This window comes from Canis aureus, chromosome 24 (genome assembly GCF_053574225.1).
Source record: "Canis aureus isolate CA01 chromosome 24, VMU_Caureus_v.1.0, whole genome shotgun sequence".
Lineage (NCBI taxonomy): Eukaryota > Metazoa > Chordata > Mammalia > Carnivora > Canidae > Canis > Canis aureus.
In genome coordinates this window covers 32,659,690-32,686,700 of record NC_135634.1, presented here as the reverse complement: position 1 = coordinate 32,686,700, position 27,011 = coordinate 32,659,690, and the positions used below count along the sequence as shown (strand labels likewise).

General features: G+C 41.1%; 1 protein-coding gene across 2 annotated transcripts in view; it reads right to left on the bottom strand.

Moving 5' to 3' along the window:
• EBF2 (EBF transcription factor 2) overlaps nt 1-27,011 on the bottom strand; it is a 191,498-nt gene that overhangs the window by 33,513 nt on the left and 130,974 nt on the right. For both annotated transcript variants that reach the window (XM_077868794.1, XM_077868795.1), the window contains exons 7-10: nt 24,004-24,085; nt 9,106-9,223; nt 7,268-7,398; nt 6,240-6,366 (exon numbers count right to left, since the gene is read on the bottom strand). In XM_077868794.1, the coding sequence (XP_077724920.1) occupies nt 6,240-6,366; nt 7,268-7,398; nt 9,106-9,223; nt 24,004-24,085 (458 nt within the window). The remainder of the gene's footprint in view (nt 1-6,239; nt 6,367-7,267; nt 7,399-9,105; nt 9,224-24,003; nt 24,086-27,011) is intronic.

Here is a 27,011-nt window from a genome sequence, read left to right as displayed (position 1 = left end):
AGTCTCCACTTTCTGTCAATTTTGCCAACTTGGGTATTTTCATTTGTTAAAAAAGAAATCTTTGCCAACTTGATGGGGGGGGGGGCGATGTTATCCCGTAGCTCCCTTAATTTGCATGTATTTGATTATTAATATGATTGGGATTTTTAAGAATGTTTACTGCTAAATTGTATTCCTTCCTGAATTAACTCCCGATATCCTTGCTAGCTTTTAATTTACATATCTTTCTTTTTCTCTTTAATTTGCGAGATATCTAACATTCATCTCTTTTATCTATAATGCATAACACAGTTGCTGACAAATATAGGCATTACATAAACTTTTGCTGAACAAATGGATAAATCTTTCTATACGTAAGAGAATATGTCACATGTAATGACTATGTTCTCAGTTTGTCCATTTCCTTTTGATTTAATGACCCTCACCTTGACATGCAAAATTTTTCTTGTTGGGATGCCTGAGTCACTCAGCGTTTAAATGTCTGTCTTTGGCTCAGGGTGTGATCCCGAGGTCCTGAGATTGAATCCCACATCGGGCTCCCCACAGGGCTTGCTTTTCCCTCTGCCTATGTCTCTGCCCTTCTTTCTGTGCCTCTCATGATTAAATAAATAAAATCTTAAGAAAAAAAATTTTTTCTTGTTATGTAATCATAGATTTATGCTTGATGGTTGCCTTAGAGTCAAGGTTAGCAAGGTTCCAGATTATAATAATAATATTTTGAAATGTGTAGATTTTTAATAAAAATATCTAATTCAAATGTTTTAGTTTATAATAAGAAATTAGCTATCTAACTTTTTTTTTGATGATTAACTAGCTCATCCAATACCACTTGCTAAACATTCCATCTTTTCCACATTGACTGAGATGGCTCCTCACCTATATACATGTTTAGGTATTTATACTATTCATGTGTACAAAACCTGTTTATTTTTTAATGTTCTCCTCCGTTGAATAACATTTCTATATGTTCCTCCAAAGCCCCATATTCTTCTAATTACTGAAACTTAAAATAGGTTTTAAGTCTGGTAGGGCATGGCCCTCTCATTTTTCAAATTGAGGGGTCCTATTTTAGCACCTTTATTTTTCCAGGTGAACTCTTGTAAAGTTTCCCCAAACATTTTGTTGGTACTTTGATTGGCATTGTGTTAAATTTATTCATTAATTGACATCTTTACGATATTAAATCTTCCCACCTCTCCACCAGCTGGAAGTATTTTGTCCTTCCTCTGAACTCCCTTAGCACTTTATACCTTTTTAAAAATCACTTTCTACACTATACCCACCCAATTTTTCAAACCTGAAACCTGAGAGGCATCTCCTCCCCTCCTTTCCCCAACTTTCACCCCATCCAATCAATCATCAAGTGCTGCCAATGCTACCTCCTAGATTCCATCCCCTTCTGCCTTTTCCCACTACCAGTACTCTGGTCCAAGTTGCCATCATTTCTGGCTGGGGCCACCATACTGGCCTCCAACCGACCTCCTTGAATCCACCCTGGCCTCCAAGTCATTCTCTACAAGTCAGCCAGAACAATCTTTTAAAAGGCAAATCTGATCATGGCACTCCTCAGCTTTAAAATATTCCAATAGCTCCCCATGGCACCTGGGGTAGAGCCAATCAAGCAGGTCCCAACTCTCTCTTCCAGCTTGAGGCCAACCTCTCTTTAACTCATTCTTTCTACCCTGTTCATAGTAGCCATCATATATGTCCCATGTTTTTTCTCACCCCAAGGTCTTCGTATATTCTGTTTCTTGTGTTTGGACTGTTCTTAGCCTTCCCCATTATCTCAGTTTAAGAGGGTTCAATTTCCCAAGTGTATTTTCCCAGCATCCTATACAACTGCTTTTTGGTACTCAGCACATTTGTAATTACTTGTTCAAGTTTCCACAGTAATAACCCTGATAGCAAAAGTTTCCATGGTAGCAATCCTGATAAGTAATCATAAAAAATTATTAATAATAAATACTTTTGAATAATAAGATACAGTCGTTTTCTATCCCAAGTGCTTACACAAAGAGGGTGTTCTAGGGCTTCTATTAGTTTGTGACAGCAAGTTGTTAAATTTTCAGAAATTTTGTGAGCCAGTTGGTGTCATACTGGTAGCTTGAAATCAACCATAGTCAGAGTATTTGCACCATGGAAATCAGCAAACACTACCAACCCTACCGCTCCTTTCCCACCACTTTTCCCTGGAGAGCCAATTGTTAAACCTTCACCAGCACACCGCTGTTTGCATGCACAGTATTATTTAGTCTCACCACAGCTTTGTGAGATAGGTAGCCCATTTTATAGATGGGGAGACTAAGAAGTTAAATCACTTACACAAGATTTAAGAACTAGAGGCATCCAGGAAGCCCAAACCTAGAGCATAGGTAGTTCATCTTCACACCACTATACCATAATGAAGGAAGGATCCTGCCGGTCGGACTTACCTACAGTATCCCCAGCATACAGCACAGTGCTGAATATAGTGAGCATGCTCAATCAATATTTGCTTCATGAACGAGTCAATAAAATTTTAGCACATCAGGAAAACATAGCTATTTGCTGATAATAATTGCTAAATAAAAGACACTAGGCAGTATGGCCAAAGACTTGAGTCCTTGTTCTGACTCCACCTTGAATTCAGTGGGCAATTTGTGAACAAGTCACTTCTGCCTGGGTCTCAGTTCTCACATCTGCAAAAGGAGTAGTATGACCAGGTGGTCTTCAACATCTCAGCATCTCTATAATTCTTTAAATTTACAAGTAACCTAATATCTATTTTTTCATGGTTATGTGGGCTCTCCTTTTAGCAGACACTTTGTTTCCAAACATTATGGATCATGGCCTCATCTATTCTGTCTGGAAAATTCCTACTTTGCTTTAGAAATGTCACTCTGTGGGATGCCTGAATGGCTGGCTCAGTGGTTGAGCATCTGCCTTTGGGTCAGGGCATGACCCCAGAATCTAGGATTGAGTCCCACATCGGGCTTCCTGTGAGGAGCCTACTTCTCCCTCTGCCTATGCCTCTGCCTCTGTGTGTGTGTGTCTCTCATGAATAAATAAATAAATCTTTCTAAAAAAAATAAGAAATGTAAGTCTATTGTCATCTCCTCTGGAAAGCCTTCACTGATTCCCTAAAGTCAGCCACTCTCTGCTCAGTGCTCCTTGCATTGATACCTTTTATGGGACTTAACCCAATTATCAAGATCCTCTTCTAGAACTGTAGGCTGCTAGAGGCATACTGAAATTACTGATTTTGTGCCTTGAGCATAATGTAGAGATGATGTTTGTTCAATGAATATATGAAGTACACTGATACCTGGGCCCTGCCCTCAGAGATTCAGAGCTCCTTATCTGGGGCCCAAGTGTCCGTGATTTAAAGTACAGCCAAAGGTGAGGACCCCTGCTTCAGAGAGTTTTCACATGTGTACACACGTGTGTGCATTGCACACAGCACCAGGCTCTACACATCCATAGCCTCACTGAGTATTGATATCTTTCATTATTTCAGAAGAGAGCTGAGGATTGGTTGCAACATGATTGTTGTTTGTCCTACTTGTCCCCTCACAGGCCAGATGGTCATCCATATACAGCGGGTAGACTAGAGAAAACAGATGCCAGGTCCCTAGATGTGGAAAGCATCCCAAAGTGAGACCCATTCCTCACCCAACTTGGGGAACAGCCCACACTCCTGCTTTCCTCTTGCCCTTTCCTCTTGACTCCTTCTCAGTCACCTTCGTAGGCTCTTTCTGTCACTCTGAGCCCTACATGTTGGTGTTCCCAAGGCACCATCTTGAAACTTCTTCCATCCTGTAGCTCCACTCTCTTCTGGGGCCATCTCATCCAGCCCTGTGGCTTGAAATCCTGTCGGATCCTGGCTGCTCCCTTGTTCCACATCCTCAGTGTCTTTCCCTCCAAACGCTTGCCCTACCTGCCTTTCCTACCTCATCTCCCATCATTCTCCTTCCCACCAGTGCCACTCCAGCTAGAGGAATTCATGCTGTTCCCTGATGATGCCAGGCTTATTCCCACTTCTCTGTCTGTAATCTGTTCTCTGCCTGGGACACTCACCCCCAATTCATTGACAGCCCAATACTGTTCTAGAGAACACTGGTGACCCACACAGAAACACACACAGCCTCAAAGAATTCCAGGCACAGATGGAAGGCAATGTGAATGGAGAGGAGAGAAGGTCAGGAAGATATGGAGGCAGGGGGACAGATTTCCACACCTGTGATATGGGTCTCCACACACTGTCCCTTCCTCACCTTCCTGACCACCCTACCCAAAACTCTCCCTCATTTTCTGTTCCTTACCTATTACTGTTGAAATTATATCATCTCTATTCTGTGTTGTCTGTCTTCCTCTCTAGAAAGTAAGTTTTAGTAAGAAGAGGGATTTTATCTTGCCCATTTCTATACCTCAAAACCTAGAGCTATGCCAGCCCATGGTACTAGGAATGTAATAAATACTTATTTAAATGAATGAATAAACTATGTCCATTTGGAAACTAGAGCAGTAAATATTTTATTGTTATTGCAATAGCATCTTCCATAGAAACACACACATACACACACTAACCGAGCAAAGATGCACTTATCTCAAGAGAAAAAATTCAAAGGTGAAATTTTAAATAAGTATACCCAAAAATTACCCTTCTCTATCTACTCCTCATTGATATCTAACCAGACATTTACACATAAATAAGAAGAGGAGGTTGGATCCAAATGTGAAAAGACACTAAAAAATGTTATTAGAATTTTACAATGCACCTGATATATTTTCTAGGTTTATATATTTCTTTCTCTATACCCCTTGTTTCCTCCCTCAAAATACAATGGCCTAGTTGAACCTCCTGCTTCAGTCATTCCCCCAACTAACTCAGTCTTTATATCAATAACGTTTGTGTTTCTTATGATAACCCCTTTGACTTACTCTTCTTTGCGTGGGAACACTTAATATTGCCTTACAAATCAAGTCTAAATTCCCATACAAGGCTTTGGTTTCTTTCTTTCTTTCTTTCTTTCTTTCTTTCTTTCTTTCTTTCTTTCTTTCTTTCTTTCTTTTTTCTTTCTTTTCATTTTTAAAAGTTGTGGTAAAATACACAAACAAAATTTACCATCTGAAGCCATTTCTAAGAGTTCAGTTCAGTACATTCACACTGTGCCACCGGTCCCCAGAACTTCTCTCATAAAACTAAAGCACTATACCCATTAAACATCCACTCCAATTCTCCCTTCCCCAACCCCAACACCTGATTACCACCATTTTATGTTCCATCTCTGAATTTGGCCATTCTAGGTACCATACAGGGCTTTTAAGCTGTTTTATGTTTTCCTTCCCTCCCTTTCCTAGCTCATGTGGGCTAAGTTCTGGTCTAGGTTCTACCTGAGTGCATTGCTACAGCTGTAAACTAGCCCTCTCTCCTCCAGACACCTGCTCATCTTACCCACTGGGCCCTGGCACATGAGATTCTCATAGTTGGAACATTCTTCCTTTCTTCTCTGTCTATTCAAATCTTCCCCACCCTTAAAAACAGTCTTTGATTTCTATCTCCTCCTTGAAACCTCTTCCCCCTATTCTGGTCCACACTAAACTCTTGTCTTCTTAGAACTTATATTCCAGTCATTGGAAAAAACAAACATTTTGAATATTCTAATTCCCCAGCTGTTCTGTGCAATATACCATCACCTCATCCAAAAAAATTTCTACATTTCCAAGTAAGAATGATGTCTCATAAGTCATTATACCTTCCACCAAGAAAAAGTAGATATTCAACAAATTTTGAACAAATATTCAGCAAATTTCAACAAATATTGAAATAACAGATAATTCCTACTTTTATAAAATTTTAAAATAATTTGAATCACTCTGCAGCACAATTGGGCAAATTTGACAAATTCTTTTCAAGAAAATTTAGTCAGAGGCAGCAACTCGGTCTAATTTTTTATCTGATCGCTTAGATAAAAGTCTGTTCTAGCATGGTTCTAGCCGAGTCAAATTTATGAAGATGTGCTCATTAAATGAGCTCCCATGATCATTTCCCAAATGGTTTAGAAATTTAAGTTTCTAAACATAAAATAAAATTTAAAAGCAAGTCTACACTTCCCCATTCAATTCCTATCACCCAGTCCACTCTTCCCACACCAGTAAAAGGACCTAGAAAAGGTAAAATCATTATAAAGTGGAGACACTGGGAACTAGAGCAAAGGTGAACCAGAAGCCCATCTCCCTTGGATCATTTTCTCACCCACCTGTATAAATGAACCTCCCTGGAGCTCCTTTGCAGAACTGTTTGGATTTATAAGATAATGTCACCTCCACTACTCCGGGGATGTGCCGGGGAGGAGTCTGCACTCTGATGGCATGAGGAGTGATTAGCTGAGGAATGAACAGGCAGGGAAATAAAATGCTTGTTATACAAATGATCCCCGAGGATACAGAGGACAGGAGTATCTCCCACAATGACCTCCCAGAACAAACTGGCTATACTCCCATTGCCCCAAACGCTCCAAATGCCCTTCCCTGTATCTCGCATGTTTCTACCCTGGAATTTCCTTGCCACTTAACCTGTCTGGATCCTTGCTTTCCCACCAGCCCAGATTAAGACTTTCCCACCTCGGGGGCCCATCTCTGGATTCACTTCCTCCCTGCTTTCTACATTGCTACTCTCTCATGTCATGACTTGGCAATTTCCATATCCAACCTAGCAGTGTCACTTGTCTTTTTGTAATATCTTGTTGGTTTTCTCATTATGAAAGTGGAACATACCCACTTTAGAAAAGTAGGAAATTATAGAAAAATATGAAGAAAAATATTAGCATTGCATAACCTGGAGACAGCCACTGTTAATCTTTGGCATGCTTCCAGGACTTTTCTATGGATGGGTATTATATAATCAGATTTTATATCCATAGACACTCATCCTGATTTTTTTTTTCAGTTAGCATTATAGCGTAAATACTATCCCTTCTCCTGTGTCATTAGAACTTTTTTAAGACCTAATTTTTAATGGTGGAATTGAACCATTCCTATTATTTACTATTTAGGCTATTCTAATTTTTCACAATGATAAACAATGTTGCAATAAATATTTACTTTTTTAAGGGATCCATGCCTACAATAAGTGTGGTTTACATGTCTCTTAATTCTTGGTGCCTTGCTCATAGTAGGTACTTAGTAAGGTGCATTCATGCTGCTGATGTTCCAGGAACTACATTTCCCCAAATCAAAACCATCTTTGGGCCAAAGAAAATCAGGGAAGCAAGTTGTCTGTACCTACCTCACTCCATACAAGCATGGTCCCAAACACCACTTGGAGGCCATCAAAGAAGTTGTCTCCAATGATGATAACCATGGCTCCTCCTGTGGTCCAGCCTTCGCTTGGGCTAATGGCTTTGATGCAGGGGGTAGCTAAGAAGATAGAAAAGAAAAAGTCAGGACTGTCCTTTGATGGTTGAAATCTGGAGTTTTGGGGATTGGCTGCTCTTGAAAGCTGTTGGTTATTCCAAGTTCAAGTTGAGCTTTGCTGACTTGCCATCATTCCCTAATTGGTTGCTGGTTTTCACCAGGTCATTAAAGCCTAATGAGTTGACCACTATGTATGAAAACGTGGAACACTTAGCTAATTGTGCAAAGGGTGTTTTTAAAACCCTGTTGTTTTTCCCCATATTTTTATAAGTTGATCACACTGGAAATGTGTAAATCCCTTTTCTCTCCCCACCTCCTCTGCCCCAAGATGTTAAGATTTACAAGGCCTACTAATGTGCTAGAGAGAGAAGGAGAAAGTAAAATCTATCACAGTGGAGGGTTTTTTTTTTTTTTTTCAGTTCTATCAAGAGACAATTTCTAATCACTTTCCTAACTTTGTAGGATGCATTTCCCCTCCTCCCTTCTTCCATATGTTCAAGGCCTCTGGACTTTACATCCCAACAGGAACCCAATATGGTTTTCAGGCCATAACTAAAGTCAATCCATCACTCCATTTCCAAAGTTGACAGGGTCAAAGGTGGAGGAGAACTTTGGCAGGACTCCAAAAACATGAGCCCCCTTTGAACAGCCAGTCAATCACATCCAATCAGTCAAAAGAAACTGGATGGGTTCCTAGTTCTGAACCCTGGGATTTTCTTCTCTCCTTTCAGTGCCCACTGTGGGAGAATTAACACCACTCCAAATTCTTTACTGATTCAATCATTTTCTTTCAGTTCATTAATTCCTATTTAAATTGATACAAGACACATTTTGAGGGCCATGTTGGGGTGGGGGCTGGTCGGCAGTATACAGCAAAACATCACACTAAAATAGTAGCCTCGGTCAGCCTTTCACCCTACATTATAAAGCCTTAGTACCCCAATGAGTCGGGGAGTGTGAAAGATGGAATTTACCGAGGTATTTGTCAGTTATCTTCCTTGATATGCTTTAATTTTTTGGACAACTTGAAGTTGAACAGTTACCAGTATTTCTGACGACTTTAATGCACATAGAAAACTACCCGGAGCAGATCATGGTTTCTTCTTGTCCAAGCAAACAAAAATCAATTAGTGTCAATTTCATTCCACACATTGTTTTGTTTTGCCCACAATCTGTTTAAGGGCACATCTGACACTTATTCATACATGTCTGGCACCGTAATGTTCCTGTTTAACTAAGATGTCATGGGCCTACGTTTGCCTGAAATGCCCGTCTAGCAAAAAGAAAAACACAGAACTGGATGGCAGAGACGGTGAGGCACGGGGGCCTGAAGGTCGGCTGGGAGGCGCGCGGCCTTCAACAGAACAGGCAGGAGTCAGCGCTTACAACTTCACTTAAAACCCACATGATCTTGTGTGCTTTCTTCACTTCCACTCAGACAACATTTGTTTTGTTTTTTGTTTTTTTAAAGATTTTATTTATTCATGAGAAACTCAGAGGCAGAGACACAGGCAGAGGGAGAAGCAGGCTCCCTTTGGGGAACCTGATGCGGGACTCGATCCCAGCACCCCAGGATCACGACCTGAGCCGAAGTCAGATGCTCAACCTCAGAGCCACCCAGGGGCCTCTCAGACATCAATTTAAAATTCAAACCAGGACAATGACAGAGACCTTGACTTATCAGCCCTCCCAGACTGCTCCCAGCCCTACCTTCTGATGGGTCCAGCCTTCTTGCTCGCCGTCCATGCTTAGAGTTGTTATGAACAAACATGTTGTCAGAAACAGCCAGCACGTGTCCATCCACATTCACTGTTGTTGACAACACAACCTGCATTTGAAGTAAAAGTGGGGTTGGGGAAGGGGTGGAGTTAGTTGTTCATAAAGTAGCAAAAGTCGCAGTGTACTGTTTTGCTAGACTCCCCTATGGCTTGATGAGAGACGGAACAGAGTCTGGGGGCCAGGGCCATGCCCTCGGCATCTCAGCCGGTCATCCTCCCCCTGTGATTACGGCAGAGCTTCCTGGAAAAAAAGAGGCCACCCTTCACTCAGGTGCTGGTACGTATTTGTATTCAAACCATGCCCAGGTGATGAGATGGGGAACCTGGCCATCTGCCGACTGGTTCCAAAACCCTCACTCTCTACCACAGGACCTTGGTCACCCTGAGGAGCTGTGTGCACTCAGGAAATGAAGATCTCACCACCAGCTGGGAGGTCAGCTCTCCCAGCTCGAGAATGGGTTCTCACACTTCTACTGTGTGTGAAAGTAATGCTGGGCCCACGGATGCTGCCTGAGGAGTTGTTTGTGGTCACCCCGCTCACTAGAGAGCAGTGGCAGAGATGCCCCGGTTTTTGGTGAGGAGATGAAGTTGCTGGAATTCAGTGTTGAAAATGTAGGGCATTTAGTATCTAAGCAGAGGAAAGGGAAGAGATGAGTGTGGAATAGTGGAACACAGATTAGGAGTCAGAACTAACGTTAACACACCTGCTGTTTTGTGACCTTGTAACCTGGGACAAATTACCTCACCTTTTCTAATCTCCATTTCTCTCATCTGTAAAACATAAACGACAATGCCTCTCTCGGGGCTCAATAAATAATGTAAGGATGAAATGAGATGCTGCACGGAAAGAGTTAGGTGCAGGGCCTGGCACGTGCCAAATTGGGATGAGTTCCACCCTAATTGCTCACCTCGGCCTTATTTGGCCTGTCAGTAGGACAGGTGACAATACTCAGTGAGCCCCTCCCGTTGTGCAGCTCTAAGGGAGGCTCTAGAAAGGCAGACACATGGACTGGGTACCAAAAATTACAAGGCACCCCCAAAGAGCTCACTTTCGGGGGTGAGAGTGGGGAGAAACATGGCTAACACATCAAACAAATAGCATGCCAAAGGAAATCAAATTAAATTCTATGTGTGTGCTGTAGGTCAGGGGTACAGAAGATATTCAAAGAGGCAGAGGTCAGTTAAGCTCAGAGCAGTTGGAAAAGAGTAGCTGAGGTGGGTGGACTTGAGTGCGCGCCCACTATCTACTTCACCCAGGAGGATGGGCCATCCTAGATCTGAAAATGACTCTTCGCCTCTATTCCCAAATTAAACTTGCTGATATTATATGTATAATTTTTCTGTCAGCCCTTCCTTCCTTATTAAATGAAGGGTGTGAGGGTGGGAGAGACCTTGGCCCTGCCTTGTCTCTAATGTGAAGGATTATTCATTCGTATATTCATTCATTAAATGGCACTTGAAATGAGTAATTTCAAGCAAACAAAGTAAACAGAACAGTATAATAAATCCTTTTTTTTTTTTTAGGTGAAGTTTACATACATTGAAATGCACAAATCTTAGCTGCACAATGTTGTCAGATGCATGCAGGGAAGACATGCCATGTCAGGGCATGGAACATTTCCATCTCCCCAGAAAGTTATCTTGTGTCCCTTCTTAATTAATCTGACCCACTACCTAACCCTCACCCAAGGAAACCCTTCTGAATGTATTTTTACCTTCAGAGGTGTCTTAGATGGTATCTTTTAAAATTTTTTAATATGTATTTTAATATAATAGGGGTTCAAGAGAACCCCTAAAAGCATGAGTCCCCAAAAGATTTCACCTAACCTAGTCCCAGGGGCATGACAGATGCAGACAAGAATTTTCCATGGAATAAGTGGGCTTCAGTCATTCATCCCAAAAGCATTCACTGAGCTCCTGCTACATGTTGGGTATTACATCAGGCCCTGGAGATTCAAAGATGACAAAATGTGCTCCTACTCGGCTATGAGTCTCTTCCACACTTCGGTTCATGAAAATACTATGGGTTTGGTGTCCCTGCCTTTCTGTGACATCAAAAGGAACTTAAAGGAACCTTAGTTGTCATTCAGAAAATTATTGTCAACAGCCCACAAGTCAGGGATGCAGCCTATCTAGCTCCAGATCTGTTTTCAATTGTGCCCATGTCAACATGTTTAAGAGTCTGGGGGAAAGTCCTTCCAGAAAGTTCCTATTGTATGGTGGCCACCGAAAGGTGTAGACATCCATCACTCGCCACGAGTGCATGGAGATGCAAGTTCTTATCAGAGCAAGCACAAGATGGCATCATAGTCAAAGAGAGGGAGAAGCCAAGGCTCCTGGCATGGAGTTAAGATGAACATATACTTCTGCATATACTTCCCCCCGCTGAAAATAACAGGAGAAGGTGGAGAAAAAAGAGCAATCAGACCACTTTTACAAATCGTGTGTGTGAACGGATTGACATAGCTGCCATCTCTGCAAAAACCCAAAGCAAGAGGAGGTTTCAGGCTTCAGTTGCTGATGAGCTGTACGAGGCCCAGTGAGGGGAGCCCCAGTCTGTCTGAGGATTCTGTGGGTATAGAGAGTGTTCTCTCGGAGGCCGCTTGACTTCATCCCACAAACTCCTTGTCATACTGTACTTTAGTGCTCCTCATGCATTCCTGCCACAAAATATGGGGCTTTCTCGAGCCAGCTGATTTCATCATTGTCCATTTGGGTGGAGTGAGATTTGGTTCCAAAGTGAACGTTTCCCGAATGACATACCCTGACGGTTCAGATGCACTTCATTATTTTCTATTAACAATGGAAATAAATTTTAATCTCTTGCTGGCTAGCTCTGGCCTCTCATGACAGCAAGGGAATTAACCTGAATTATTTCAGTGTCTGCAAAATTTATTACAAGATTTTAAATTATGTCCAAATGTATGTGCGTGTGTGCGTGTGTGTGTGTGTGTATATATATATATAGATACAAGGCAAGTTCTCATTTTTAATATTCCAACTATCTTACACTGTGGGGCATCTAGAAGAGCCTGCCGATTAAACTGCTTTGGGAAAATGTAGAGGATTTAATCTTCCACCCCCCCCGTGAAACCCGACATGTTTGCTGGTTGTTCTTATACGTGTGCGCACACACGCACACAAATATTGACTTTTACATACATTCACTCTCCTTCTGGAGGAAAACGAACTTCGTTATGGAGGTGAAGATACGTTTGGTACATTCAAAGCTTCGAATTTAACTTCCTTCACTATTTTCTGATGAACGATGACAACACTGATATTATTCTATTCAGACAAGTTAAAGTTTCTGAATGTTTGGGGACTAAAGGAAGTGGAATGTGCATTCCAGCATCGTCTCACTCCCAGGCCTTCCCCTTCCACAAGCCAACTTCTTTCCCCTAGTGAGTATTTCCTGGGTCACGAAGGCTGACCTTTTCCATCTGGAATCAATCAGTCAACCCCTGACAACTTCCTGAAACACCTCACTCCATTTCCTGTTCTCCCCCCTTCTCTCTTTCCCCCTGGTTTGCTTCACTCTTCAAAACTGCAGGCCACAGCAGCTTAATGTTAGAGGGTCAGACACAGTTAGACTCCAAAACACTACACAAGGACACCTTTGACCTTCAAAAATCTTTACATCTTAGCTAAACAAATCAAGGTCAACATTTCTTACCATTACCTTGTTAACTATTTGTATGCATCTTTGCCAACGATCTTCTGATCATATAACCATCAATACCACTTGTTCTCCTAAGCTCATAAACGGATCTGTTTTCCAAGTAGCAAATTTAGTCTTGACAAAGGGTACCGTTTGGAAGTAGCCAAAACTAAAAGTCACGAGCATTATAACAAACATATGGAGAATCTTGCCTACAAAGGAACTTCTATGTCTCATCAGTGTCTCCTATCGCCTTAACCTGATACCTTGTCTTTTCTAAAGCTGTCAGGCTTTCTTGGCACTGCCATTCTGCTGGCACGGCCCAAAAGAATGCCAATTAAGAATACAGATGTCCATAATTTGTGTGGGATGGACCTCCAGTTTTTGCTGCTGACACTGTGACAGCTTTCATTTTTTTCTCATAGTTGGCATATCTGTATTTTAGCTCGAAGCTTCACAAGGAAAGCCTGCAGATCTGAAACCCAAGCTACTGTAGATGATAGCTCTCCTCGACTGAGACATTTCAGTTCAACACAAAAGCAATAACCAATTATATTCATGCAAGTATTATTTATGACCTGGCACTTTAAAGACAAGATTCCAAGAAGGAGAAGTAGGGACCCATTGAAATTGCTTGCATTTTTTAGAGCAGAAATAGTTTTTTACTTTTGGCAATTCTTTATTTTGCTTTGCGAAATCTTTAACTTTTGGTGAGGCCAGATCAATACACACAGACCAACTGGAGAGTGGTAGTGTAGTTTCCGTTCTGAATCATCCAATTAAATGGCAATTTTAGTTATATGAATAAAAAGTCTGTATCTCCCCTTGAAAAATACAAGACAGTTGTAAGAACAAAATCTACAACTCTGTTAGCAATCTGCTAAAAGTGTTCAAGAAAACTGGCCTTTTCAAATTATTTTTTTCTTCTCATTATCTAAAAGTGCTCCCATGTCCCTCACTCTAATAATTTATACAAAGCAGGAGATAAGTTGTAAAGAGCTCTTTCCTGCCTATATGAGGCCATGGTGGGAGTTACTCTTTAGGTGGGCACATCCGTGAATCTGTACAACCCCTTTCCAATAGAGGAACTGCTCCTTTTGGTATCAGAACGATATCATGCAGTATGGGAACTCTTACAACCCTTGGGGTATTTTTATGTCTCACTCTGAGATGTCTTTGACTGTTTGGGAACATCATACTTTCAGGTTTCTTTCCTTTTTTTTTTTTTTTTATCTCTCCTTCTCTGTTTTATTTTTTTTATTTTTTTTTTTATGATAGTCACAGAGAGAGAGAGAGAGAGAGAGAGGCAGAGACACAGGCAGAGGGAGAAGCAGGCTCCATGCACCGGGAGCCCGATGTGGGATTCGATCCCGGGTCTCCAGGATTGCGCCCTGGGCCAAAGGCAGGCGCCAAACCGCTGCGCCACCCAGGGATCTTATCTCTCCTTCTCAAAGCTATAACTGTATGATTTGGTTGAGTTACTTAAGTCAGAGGAATGACCAGCTTGGAGTCTACCCCTAGCCAGTCTTTCTCAGCTCACACACAGGTGTCCCTGTAAAGACCCAACATCTCCCATAGAAGGGTAAAGGAAAAAGAGAAGTCAAAATGAAAAATGTGCGGAATGACCACACGATCTGCTCTTTGAAACAGATGAGAATCCTAGTGTCTGTAGTCACTAGAGAATAATTACACTGGTTAGAAACCTCCCCATATGGATCAGAGTTCTTGCTTTGAAAACACACCAAATTCTATCATTTGTCAGACACATTTCCCCTCCATTTCATATATTTTTTTAATTTTTATTTATTTATGATAGTCACAGAGAGAGAGAGAGAGGCAGAGACACAGGCAGTCCCCTCCATTTCAATGGGGGTCATGCACCTTCTAGTCGAACATGGAGCCTTTGGTAGTTTAATCTCAGTAAAGCCCTGATAGGCAGCATTTAGAATACACTCAAGGTGGAAGACTCTCCAATACCTACTCACAAACATGCATCCACCAAGCTAAATAAAACGGTCCAGAAAATTCCTGTTATTTTGCCAAGTATAGAAAAAAATTCTTTATGACATTTTACATCTGGAAATGGAATTAAATTCATGATGTGCTTTTCCCTTATAACTGTTCAGTTGCTATATATGTTATTTCAGCTTTCCCAAAGTGTAACTATTATGTGGGATTTTATTTTCCACCTGTGGTAGGAGGAAAGAGACATAGAGACCATTAAAGGGAAAAGAGAAAAGCAAGACAGACTTCTGGTTGTGGTGGGCAACCAAGTCTGGAGTCCATATCAATGAGGAAAAAAATATTCTGTTGGTGTTTTTATACACTGGCTAATTTTCACATTCAACAAGGGGACTCTGATGAAACAATTTTGTCTAAGCCTCCATTAAGTCAACCCAGGCTAACAACAAACAACTGGCTACTGCGAATTGTTTCTCCCACCACTTTATTCTTGGCACACATCGTATTTTCAAACCAGATTTAAAGCCTAGATTCTTCTTCGTTACTGGACTCCAGGGTCTCCAAAATTACCTTTAAACACCTACCCCGCAAGTATGGATTTTGTCATCTTTTTTTTTTTTTTTTTGTAAGGAATTCCCAGAATTCTTAGCAATCACTGTTGTTTCATATTCCCTAAGGCTAAATTTTCTGTTCAGTTAAGGATCAAGTGCCAAATGAGAGAACATCAAGTTGATTGCTGTTGAGACAGATGTGGGGCATTGTGGGGCTGCTCACACCAAGGGATGGGGGGAATCATGGCATTAATGACATAACTCCTGAGAAGACACTTTTTTAAGTAAGAAGACAGCCCTATATTTCAATCAGTTAGAGGTATTTGTTGATACTGCCAGTGACATTCCCAGCAATACTCTACTGCTATATGCAATGGAGACTTACAGAAAACATTGCCACTACTTTGAGGGCTTCCAGGTGGTTGATGAAGCATAAGAAACACTGCACATAATCAGAAAAGATGGCCATATAGTAATGTATAATTAAGGTCTAAATTGTGTGGCCATTGTATACTCCAAGAGCCCAAAGGTGAGAAAAATTAATCTGAACTGAAGGCAGTGACCAACATTTTCATCAAGGAAATGAGATTTGAGATAGGCCTCAAAGAATTGAAAAAGTTTCGTTATACAGCTTGAGCTTACTGAAATCATTATTCTGACACTTTAAAAAAATCTAATTGGCATAAATGCAGTAGCATGCTGAAGACTTTCCACTGGCATATTTTGCAAATTTGGCTTAGGATGGCCATCTATTAAGAGCCTTTAAAAAAAAAAACAGTTGACTGTACAAAAATCAAGTGGCAATTTTTTAAACCAGTCTTTCATGTCATCAGGGAGCCTGCTTTACAACTAAATTTCCCCCATCTCTAAGGTCATAGACACTTGCTACATCTACCTTCCCTTTTATTCCACTGAACCCATTGCTTTTCCCATCTAAAACATATGCCAAGTGGGATGGTTATAGCCAAGGGCAGTATTTTACTAGCAAACATTTTGAGAGCCACAGGGGAGCCTTAACATATTTGATGCAGTTCTTGACTTGGCTGGGCCATTCTCTTCCACCAAACTCTGCCCCCTCAGGGACCTCATGAATCACCTGTCGTCCACCAAAAACCAGGAGCACGTAGTCCCCATAAGCAGCTACAAAATCTATATATTCTTACTGCAAAACTATGAAAGCTTTGCTTTCCAGGGAGTTCTGCATCTGATTGTTCTGGAATGTGTTCAGAGGTAGATTTCAGAGCCCAAATCTGAGTCTCCTAAATGTTGAAGCATGTAAGCTTTGTTTCCACCTAACTGAAATCTGACATGCCCTTTCCCAAAAGTTATACAGGCAGCTACTTGCTATTACGTCCCCCTCTTTTCTTCCACGAATAACTCAAAACACATTCCCTACGTGGGTTGGTTAAAGTTTTTATCATCCTGATTCTTGTCTGCATTTGAGATACCAAAAGACACAGAGTGGGGTAGCAGAAGGGTATCCTGTGGAAACAGAGAAAAGCTTGATGTAACCCACAGAAAGCCTTCCCCAAACTTTCTGGACTGCGGGAAATATCCTCAAACCCTCAGAAAGTTGGTTGGTTTTTTTTTCTGACTCCAAATAGATAATTATTATTTCTCAGACTATCTGGTTTGTTTTACCACCAGATAATGGACTCACCTGTTGATTAGAGAGGCCATAAGTCAAGTGATTTTCATTATGAGCTTAAAAACTGCTGCTCGGTAGCACAACAATCTTCAAATGGCACATGAGATCACAGAGCAGCTGGAGTAGCTCTTGAATTGAAAGATTTGAACTGAAGAAACCTGCAGGCAGCTGGAGCTGTATTAAATTTTTACCATTTGGAGTTAATTTAAACTCTCGTTTCCCTCTTCAATGGGTGTGAGAGAAACATTCAACATTTTTTATTTAAGGAAAATAGATGGTGGTGCCATTAAAAAGTTTTATATAAGAACTGAGGGTTTAAGAAATCATAAGGGTTTGTTGGATGGATCTTGGCCCTGTTCCAAGACATGAGTAGCCCTGCCCTTTGCTCCAGCATCATTCAAAGAGACTAGTGGCTAACGCCCAGCTGTGTGGACTGGGTGTCTTTGTCATCCACGTTAATTTCCCCATTGTTCCTGTGCAGTGGCTGCATCCAGCCCCGGCCTCTCACATTATCCAGCTACCCCAGTGATGCCAGTCGGTGTTCACACAGCCTCACTTTCTTTCTTCATCCTGATAGAGATCTTTACGTCTTCTACTCCCTTCTCCCCACCACGGTGTATTTTCTCTTCCTCAGAGGTCTGACAGACCGGCTAGGGCACAACCCTTTCCCTCATCCCCTCCAAGTACCCCTCAAAATCCCCTTCTGGCAGGCCCATCCTGGGATTGTGTGAAGATCCTATAAACAAACAGAAATCAACTCAGTGCTGATATCCTTCCCAATCTGGCTCCCAAGATAACTTTTCTTTCATTACAAATGTATGCGTGTGCCCCTCTATATATCTTGACCTTTTATGTCTCAAGGCAGCAGATGGCAAGACCTGTCTGGATATATTTCTCTGTCCTCTCCCTAGAATAAGTGTGATTACTTTGGTGGACCTAATCTAAAAATGGAAAAATTTAGGGGCGAACCTGAGAACACAAGAGTCACTCAGAAAAGTTCAGCAAATGGCAGTAGGGATCTTTATCCTAACTACGTGAAAGCTGCAAGTTTGTAAATGAGGAGTTTATTTAAAATTATTCTAGGATTAGAGATGTGTCAAGGCACTAACTAACTCCAGAATGACAATGGGCAAGTTGGTGCTACTCACACGATGGAAGATACCCCAGCCCTCTACAGTGATCATGCTTATGTAAAACAGAGTCCTCTTGAGGCAAGAGGAAATAACTGGCACCCGGGTCTTTAACGTTCCCGATGTCAGATAAGTTAGTGGTCTGCAGACCTGAGTGTCCTGTTATAGCTGATACCGTGGAAAACTTTGAAAGCTATTTGGAAGAGCATCCACATTTACTATTATTATAATGGTAGGTCTCACTTAGATTTCACCAAGCCACCCATGACCAACACCACTGAGTTTTGGCAGTCAGCATAAAGACAACTGGCTTCATGCTGGGCCCTGTACTTCCAGGCAGGTTCCTTGTAGACCACAGAGAAGCAGAATTAAAGCTATGTGAATCACTCATTTATCATATTCTCATTATCTCCCCACTGGAAGGTAAGTCCCTCGAGGGCAATGAATTATATCCACTTTACTTGTTGATGTATCTCTAGCACCTAGGATAGTTCCTGGCACACAGAATTTCCCCAACAATATAGGTTGGGTGAATGAAGAAATGAATGCGGGCATCTATGTTTTCACTGTGACTCGGAGCAGACCCAGTCAACCTATCTCTGAGGATGATTGGGCAACATCTACCCTAATTGTTACCAACTTTGGTGTTTTAGACTATGAATGTGGGAAATGACAACATGTTTGACTTCTCCTTGGCTTGCTTTTCTTCCAGATTTCCAACTGCCTTCTCTCTACCCATAGTGTAGAGAAATAAATGGGGTCCATTGTGTCTTAATAGGCCTGTCAACTTAAACGAGACATGAATTTCTTTCTTTTTTTTCACTGAGCTGTTATTCTGGGTGTTTCACCCAATTGTTCTGGCTCAAGAAGGGCAGAAATGATTTTCTGTATCTGTATGGCCCATGGATTTAGAAACTTTGGGGACCACAGAAATCTTTTCTTTTTTCCCTTTATTCCTTCACTTTTCCCCCTTCTCTATTTAAAAAAAAAAAAAAGGTATTTAAGAACAATTTATTGAGCTCTGCACAATGGCCAGGATTATGCTAGGCATCGGGGAGAAACACAAACATTAAAAAAAACCTATCAGTTACCCTCAAGCAGCACAGTCTCTTAGATGAACAATAATGGCAAGACAATGTGATCGGTGGTATAATAAAAGCATGTAGAGAATGGTATTATGGCACAGAAGAAGGAGCCAACAAGTCTGTCAGGAAGAGTCAGAAAATGCCTCACAAGAAGGTGACATTTAGGCATTGAAACATGAGTAAGTCACAAAGTCACAAATTGGGGAGGGGCGAAGGGTTCTCAGGCAGAGAGGCAAATGTGTGGAAAGTTCAAGTAATATTCCATGTAATAGAAATCAGTGAAGTGTGCCTAGTGAGTGGTGGGTATATGGAAACCCTAGAAAATGTGCATGGCAGGAGTACTGCTGGGACAAAGATACTAACCAGCCACACCTTTCAAAATCTGAGCTTTCATCTACAGATAGTAGGTAGTTATATTTTAAGCAGAGGAGCAAAATGTTTTAAAAGATAACTTTGACTGAACAAGGAAGGAGAAGAATCAGAGACCTTATTGCAGTTAGATTTAGCAGATACTTAGGAGGAGGAAGTGACACTTCACCAATAAATGAGGGCACGGATCCAGAGAGTAAGTATTGAGTTCTGCTGTGAACAGGTGCTCATTAATAACCCAAGGAAAGATACCCAGGAAGAAGGTAGAGAGGGATTTCTGCAGTTCCAGAGAAGGGTGAGGCTTGAGGCTATGGATCCAGGCATCACCTGGGAAGAGATGGTATTTATAAGAAAGTGGGAAGATTATCAGGGAACTCCCAAGTGGACTGATCCCCTTTGTAAGGGTTATATTACATAGGGGATGCCCATTTGGTAGATGACTTTCATTTCTTTATGTTGGGGGACCATAGAATCCTAAGAGATGTTTCAAGAGGTTTGGGAACACCTGACATTCTAAGCAAAACTTGGTTTAACAGTAGCTTTTTGTGGCAACAGAATCTATAGCTTTCATCAAATTCTCCAAAGGATCTGAGCCAAAAAAGGATTAAAACCTATTGTGTTTTGGTAAATAGACATATGTATTTATATATGTCCGAGATACTTAGGACTTGAACTGAATTAAGAGGTTTGTTTCAGGCTAGAAGAAAAATTAATATAATGATCATGTTCTCATTTGGTCATTTTGAGAAAAAAAAATCCAAGTTCCATGACTGTTTTGGGGACAGGGCAAAGAAGAGAGGTAGGAGAGAAGAGGGAATTTAGTTGGATTCATGACTTGGTAAGAAAAATTTCATATCTCTATTCTATTCAGAGCATATCTCCACACAAAAAATGATTCAGATTAAATGATTGATCATATATAACAAAATGGAGGAATGAAGCAACTATCTGTATAGTATTACCTTTGTCATAAAAGTATTACCTTTGTCATTTTGAATAAGATATGTATTTCAGAAATTCCTAAGTTACCATTCCTTCAGATCACTCCTCCCATCACTACAATATCTAGTTTGGTTTCATATTTTGAACTTGCTCCAAGTCTCTCACTTGACCATCAATGCACATAGTCAAGACTTTCTCCATAGTAGGCTTCTCCAGGTAAAGAGTATTCATTGAAGGTTATACTATTAATGGAATCTAAGCATAGTGTAAAAATCATCAATTATTTTTACATCAAAGGATGCTATCAAGAGAGTCAAGACATTAATAGAACAGGAAAAAACTGTTTGCAAATCACTTATCTGATAAGGGCCTGTATCCCAAATATATAAAAAACTCTTACAATTAAACAATAAAAAGACAAATAACCCAATCTAAAAATGAATAAAGGATTAGAATAGACAGTTCTCCAAAGAAGATATATAAATAAATGGTCAATAAGAACGTGAAAAAATGTTCTCCACCGTTAGTCATTAGAGAAAGACAAATCAAAACCACAGTGAGATACCACTCACAGGATGGCTAGAATTTAAAACAAAAACAAATTTAAAAAAACCAGAAAATAACAAGTGTTGGCAAAGATGAAGAATTGGAACCTTTGTACATTACTGATGGGAATATAAAATGATGCAGCCACTGTAGAAAACAGTTTGGCAGTTCCTCAAAAAGCTAAAGATAGAGTTAACATATGACTCAGAAATTCTACTCTTAGATATATACTCAAGAGAATTGAAAACATATGTTCACACACCAAAAAACTTGTACACAAATGTTCATAGAAGCATTATTTATAAAAGCTTAAAAGTAGAAACAACCCAAGTGTCCCTCAACTGACATATAGATAAATAAAATGTGGTACATTTTTACAGTGGAATATTACTCCACCCTAAAAAGGAATGAAGTAGTGACACAGACTTCAATGTGGCTCAACCTTGAAAACATGATGCTAAGTGACAGAAACCAGATACAAAAGGCCACATTGTTGTATGAGTCCAATCAGATGAAATGTCCCAAATACAAAAATCCAGAGACAGAAAGTGGATTTGTGGTTGTCAGTTGGTGGGGAGAAAAGGGAATTGGGAGGTATGGGGTTTCATTTGGGGATGGTGAGCATGTTCTGGAATTGTAGAGTGGTGATGGTTGCACAACATTGTGAATATACTAAAGGTCACTGAACCGCACAATTTAAAATGGTTAAGATATGTTATATGCATTTCACCTCAATAAAAAAATATCAAAAAAATTTGCCAATTAACTTCAGCTCTAACCCCAAAATAAGACAATTAGAATCTACAAAATTTTTCAAAAAGTCTCTTTCTTTGCAGAAGTCAAATATTTACACATTGGATGAGAATCTCCCATCATTTTAAGATTTATTCTACTCTGTTAGCAACATTTATTCTAATCCTGTTAAAAGCTCAGGCACATTGAAACCCTCAGTAAATAACAGAAGAAGCATAGAAAACATGATCATGCCTTTGCTTAGTGAGTACGTTTCCAAAATAAAATGACAAGACATTCTTTTAAAAGCCTCTTCAAATGTATATGAGTATTCTCAAGTTTAAAACTCTTTGGAAGTAATGCTGGAGAATAAGGGGGTAGGAGTCCACACACTACCAACCTCTCTTCCTATCTCTGTTTCTTCAGGATGTGAAAGCCGAGCTTGGGTCATCAAGGTACTTTGGAATTCTTTTGAATCTTGAACCTTTTTTTGCATTCAAATTATTTCCATTTGCATTTGGAACACAGAACACCAGAAACTTCCACCCTGTACAGTCCCCAAGAAAGCTCATTCTATTTCTGTTTGTCTTCATATTATACAGCAGGGGGAAATCTGTGTGCCACAGAGGAGGGGTTTGACTTTTTTAAGAGAGGCTGGTGATCATGTTAGATAACTAACAAAAAATGTCCCTGTGCCAGCAAGACCATTTGATGACCCCGACATGGGGGGGGGGGGGGGGAGAAATTACAAGACTTTTTTTTTTTTTTTTTTTTTTTTTTTGCAAAGTGTGCACCCACCTCCCGTGTTAACTCCTGAAGGACTCTGTCCCTAAGCCCCGAGGCTCTCCGAGTGGCAGGCGGGAGCAGCCACGATACCGTGCAGGCCAGTGCAAAATGAATGTGGGCGACCCCTTGCCCACAAATTATCAAGAATTTCAAAAAGTCGACAGCAAGGCCATCCACTCAGCAGCTGTCCACGGTGCAAACTCATGGAGGAAGGGGTTTGATCAGATGGACCCTACCTGCGATGAGAGGTGAGTTACCGAACCCCCAGAACCTCACCATCCTCACCTAAAACAGGAGTCTAATAATCCCCATCCCTCCCGGTTGCTGCCAGACTTTTTTTTTTTTTTTTTTTTTGGTAAGTCTCAAGCTTGAATGCTATTGTTGAACATGTTTCCCATTTTTCTACGGGGAAGCGGGTGCTATGTATTTCGACGGGGTCTGGGAGTAGCAGGAAAGCCTTTTGGCGGATTAACTATGGGTCCCTCAAAGATTAAGGAAGGGGCCAAGGGGGCCGGCACTTCCTCTCATCTCCAACCTGACACACTTTGCCTCTCTCTGTGTTTTTATTAGCTCGTATCCTCAGTACATCAGTGGCAAGGGTGATGAAACCGGTGGCAGATTTAACTGCCAGGCAGCTGGGTCACTGTCCCGTGGGTCTTGTTGTCATGCTGCGATCTTAAAGTGACCACGGCTGCTTGGGCTGCTGCTTTCCCGAAGACTCCGGGAGAGACCACTGAATAGTTAATCGGTGGCGAAGGAAGGGAAGAGGCTGTTGCTTGCAGAAAGCGCAGAGAAGCTGCTTTGAAAAATCCCAAGGTGGCTGGATATCAAGAACACGGTTCCTGCTGTGGGCAGCTGTGTGTGCGAAGGGCAGCCCGAGGGCTTAAAATCAAATCTCCAGCATGGGTTGGTACCCTCCCCTGGGGCCACAGCAACAGAGGCGAGAAGCCTAAACACTACAAAATGCAGAAACTCTCAATGCTATGGGATGAGGGTTATCATTTAGAGTTATCTTTATTGTTAGCAGCATCGGTGAATAATGTGTTCTCAGGGAAAGAAAGAGAGAGGAAGGGAGGAAGGGAGGAAGGGAGGAAGGAAGGAAGGAAAGAAGGAAGGAAGGAAGGAAGGAAGGAAGGAAGGAAGGAAGGAAGGAAGGAAGGAAGAAAGAAAGAAAGAAAGAAAGAAAGAAAGAAAGAAAGAAGAAAGAAAGAAAGAAAGAAAGAAAGAAAGAAAGAAAGAAAGAAAGAAAGAGAAAGAAAGAAAGAAAGAAAGAAAGAAAGAAAGAAAGAAAGAAAGAAAGAAAAAGAAAGAAAAAAGAAAAAAGAAAAGAAAAGAAAAAGAAAAGAAGAAAAAGAAAGTGTTAGAGAGAGAGAAACCAGGATGACTTATTTCACAGGGAAGAACTGCAGGCCCCTTACCTGAAACCGTCTCATGTCCCTCGGGTTCCCTGCTGTTTTCAAACAATTCTGATTGCACTTGAGGAAGAATTTTAGAAAGAATCTGCGAAGAGAAAGCAATGTGTTACATTTTGGAGTAAACATTTTTTAGGAGAAAATAGATCTGCATTCTATTAGATTTGATTTGAAAGTGATTGTGTTTCAAGTCTGGGGAATTTCAGCCGGCCCTGCCTGGGAAAGAACACCCCTGACCCTGTGCAATTTGCAAATTTGGATGTTTGCAATCACACGCCTGCTCCACCACCATTGAGGATTGTGAAGCGGTTCACAAGCGGGGCTCTGGTTTGTAGAGCGGCCCCCCGAGTCGCAAGGGCACTCTGTCTCCCAAAACTAAGGCTTCCCAAGCAGCAGTGACTCCTGCCGTGCAAAAATGTCTTGCTCCTGGGTAAAAAAATGGCATGACTTCACCCAGAATCGCAGGGTTTCTCACGCATGTGGCTTTCCGCTGGCCACACACACCTTCATGCTCACACACCTCACACATATACCCTCGCACACAAAGGGCCCCTGATATTTTTAACCAATGTACATAAAATCAGAAAACAGTACGTTGCCATCCGGAGGCAGATCAGTCTGTGCAGGTTTACGTTGGGGTTTTTATGACTCGTAACAAGTGTGAATGTCCTCTCAGACCTTCCGTAGATTATCCAGAGAAGTACAGAAGCACCAAATAATGATCTGAGCTTATCATTCATCATAAGGCATATTTTTAAGCCAAGAGTCTCTGTGCAAAACTATCTGTGCAATTTTAAAATTGGGCATCTTTAATCAGAAAACTACATCAACCCAGAGAAATGGCAGAGGTGGCCTTTTCAGCCATTTACCTATTTAATGTTTGGGATTTTGTTTCAAAACACAGTAAGTTTTTCATTTATCTCACTTGCAGAGTCCTTTTCCTTAAAAAAAAAAAAAAAAAAAAAAAATCCAGCTTTTGCAGTGTTAAAGTCCCAGGTGAGCTAGGCCTATTTCCCTTTCTGTTACTATGACAACGAAATTTTACCGCAGTCCCAAAGTCCCTCCAGAACTCTCACATCCATGCCTTGAATTAGAACTTTAAAGGAAAAGATATACATTTTTTCCCCAGGATTTACCAACAAAAATAAGTAGAAATCAACAATGCTTCCAAAAATTCTATTTTAAAGCAACGGCTGGTGAGATGCTCTCATGGTGACCTTCTGTTTACTTTTATTTTTTTAAGAATCACACAAAAGAATTAGAGAGCGCTCCAGCTAATTGTATTTAGCACTTAAAGGGAAAAAAAAAAACCTGATGGAAAGATAAACAGTAAATGATAAAGGAGGGGAGAATGGGAACCACGTTCTTCAAGATGGTTTCTGTATTTGAGGCTCTTTTACTCTAGATTTGCTGAAAATATTTGGCCAAGTGCTCCCGACCCCTATTTATGAATAAGATGGGGTGTGAATTTGGAAATAACAGCTGAATTTGTTTTCATTATGTTATAACATCTGCTTTCAACTTCCCTCTTTTAATCTTTGCTGGGGTGGGAGGTTAGGCACAACCTGTGCCATGAAAGTATCAGGGTCTTTATCCGGAGGACAGGGCAGTGCAAATACTCCACCACACAGCTTTTTTTTTTTTTTTTCTTTTGCTCCACACTGCTTTCTGCAGTGTTCAAATTCACAACCTGCCTTTGCTTCCCAAAGTGCAGGGAAATGTCTGCCCGTATGAATCAGAGGTTGATCAGAATGCAAACATTTTATTTTTGTAAGGGGAAACGTTCTTGCACTTGTACCTTCCCAGAAGACACAGCTACAGCCACTCACAATGCACGGAGATGCTCTCATGATATGCTTAAAACTTGCTTTTTTTCTCACTCAAGTCTCCTTCCAAACAGCAGCCCCCACTCCCACACTGCATTTGTCCTCCAACGCCCCCGAGAGTGATTTATACCTTTTTCCCCTCCTATCACCAAATCAAGTGCTCTTTCCTACTCAGTCCTTGATTTGGGGAAAGTTTTGCTTTGACCGGTCTTACAATGCACACCCTCTGTGTGCTATACTTTCCCTTACCTACCTGACCCTTCCTCTAAAACGTATCTGGTGAAAACATTAATGCTCGTGAAGGCATTATTATATGCCTGGTGTGGTAGGTGCAAAAGTGCAGAAGAAATAAATGTTTACGTGGAATCAAATTGATTTAGGGAAACAAGGGGCCTGCTGAAAGGGTCGATTCAGTTTCAATTAGGACCCTTATCAGTTCCTCGGGTGGGAAGTTTTAACTCCTTTGTCGGCCTGGGGACTGAGTTTGTAATTTGTAACCGGCCCCCTGAACACTGAGGATATATTTTTCCATTCACAAAGGCGAAGAGAGAGGTGGAGGTGAGAGGAGAGAGAGAAAAAAAAATTCTTTTACATTGTATAGGACTTCCTAAAAGAAGGTATGGCTGCTTCTAAATGGCTAGCTCCAGAAATCATATTTTATATGTGAGCCTAAACATTAATTGAAAGGAATTCAGGGGTTTACTGATATCTCCAATTTTTTCTCTTCCTTTTACTGCTGTCTTCCACCTCCCTACCACCCCCTCCACCCACCATGCTCAGGGGCTTGATACAGAACCCTTGACTAACTATACCATCCATTAACCACAGGGTGACTTGCAGGGAACAAATCCCTTGGGTCTGGATCCCTCCGAAGCCAGAGCTGTCTGGAAAATGTCAGCGCTCTGCACTCAGAAACGGGAAACCCAAATGAATTACAAGATTCAGACTAAACGTGCAGATTCTCATCAGGATGGAAGTTGTTATTTCCACTTTCCCCGAACAATGTTGACTACATAAATACTAGAACGGCTTAGCGCAGTACACTTTGCAAGGTTTCTCATCTCATTCCTTAGGAGGGAACACCAACAACTAACAAGGATTATCCTTGTTCTCAAGATACAGGGGAATAGAGAGGTGGGATCCAAATGTGAACTCAACCCAGCACATTGCAACCTGGCTCCTAGGTCA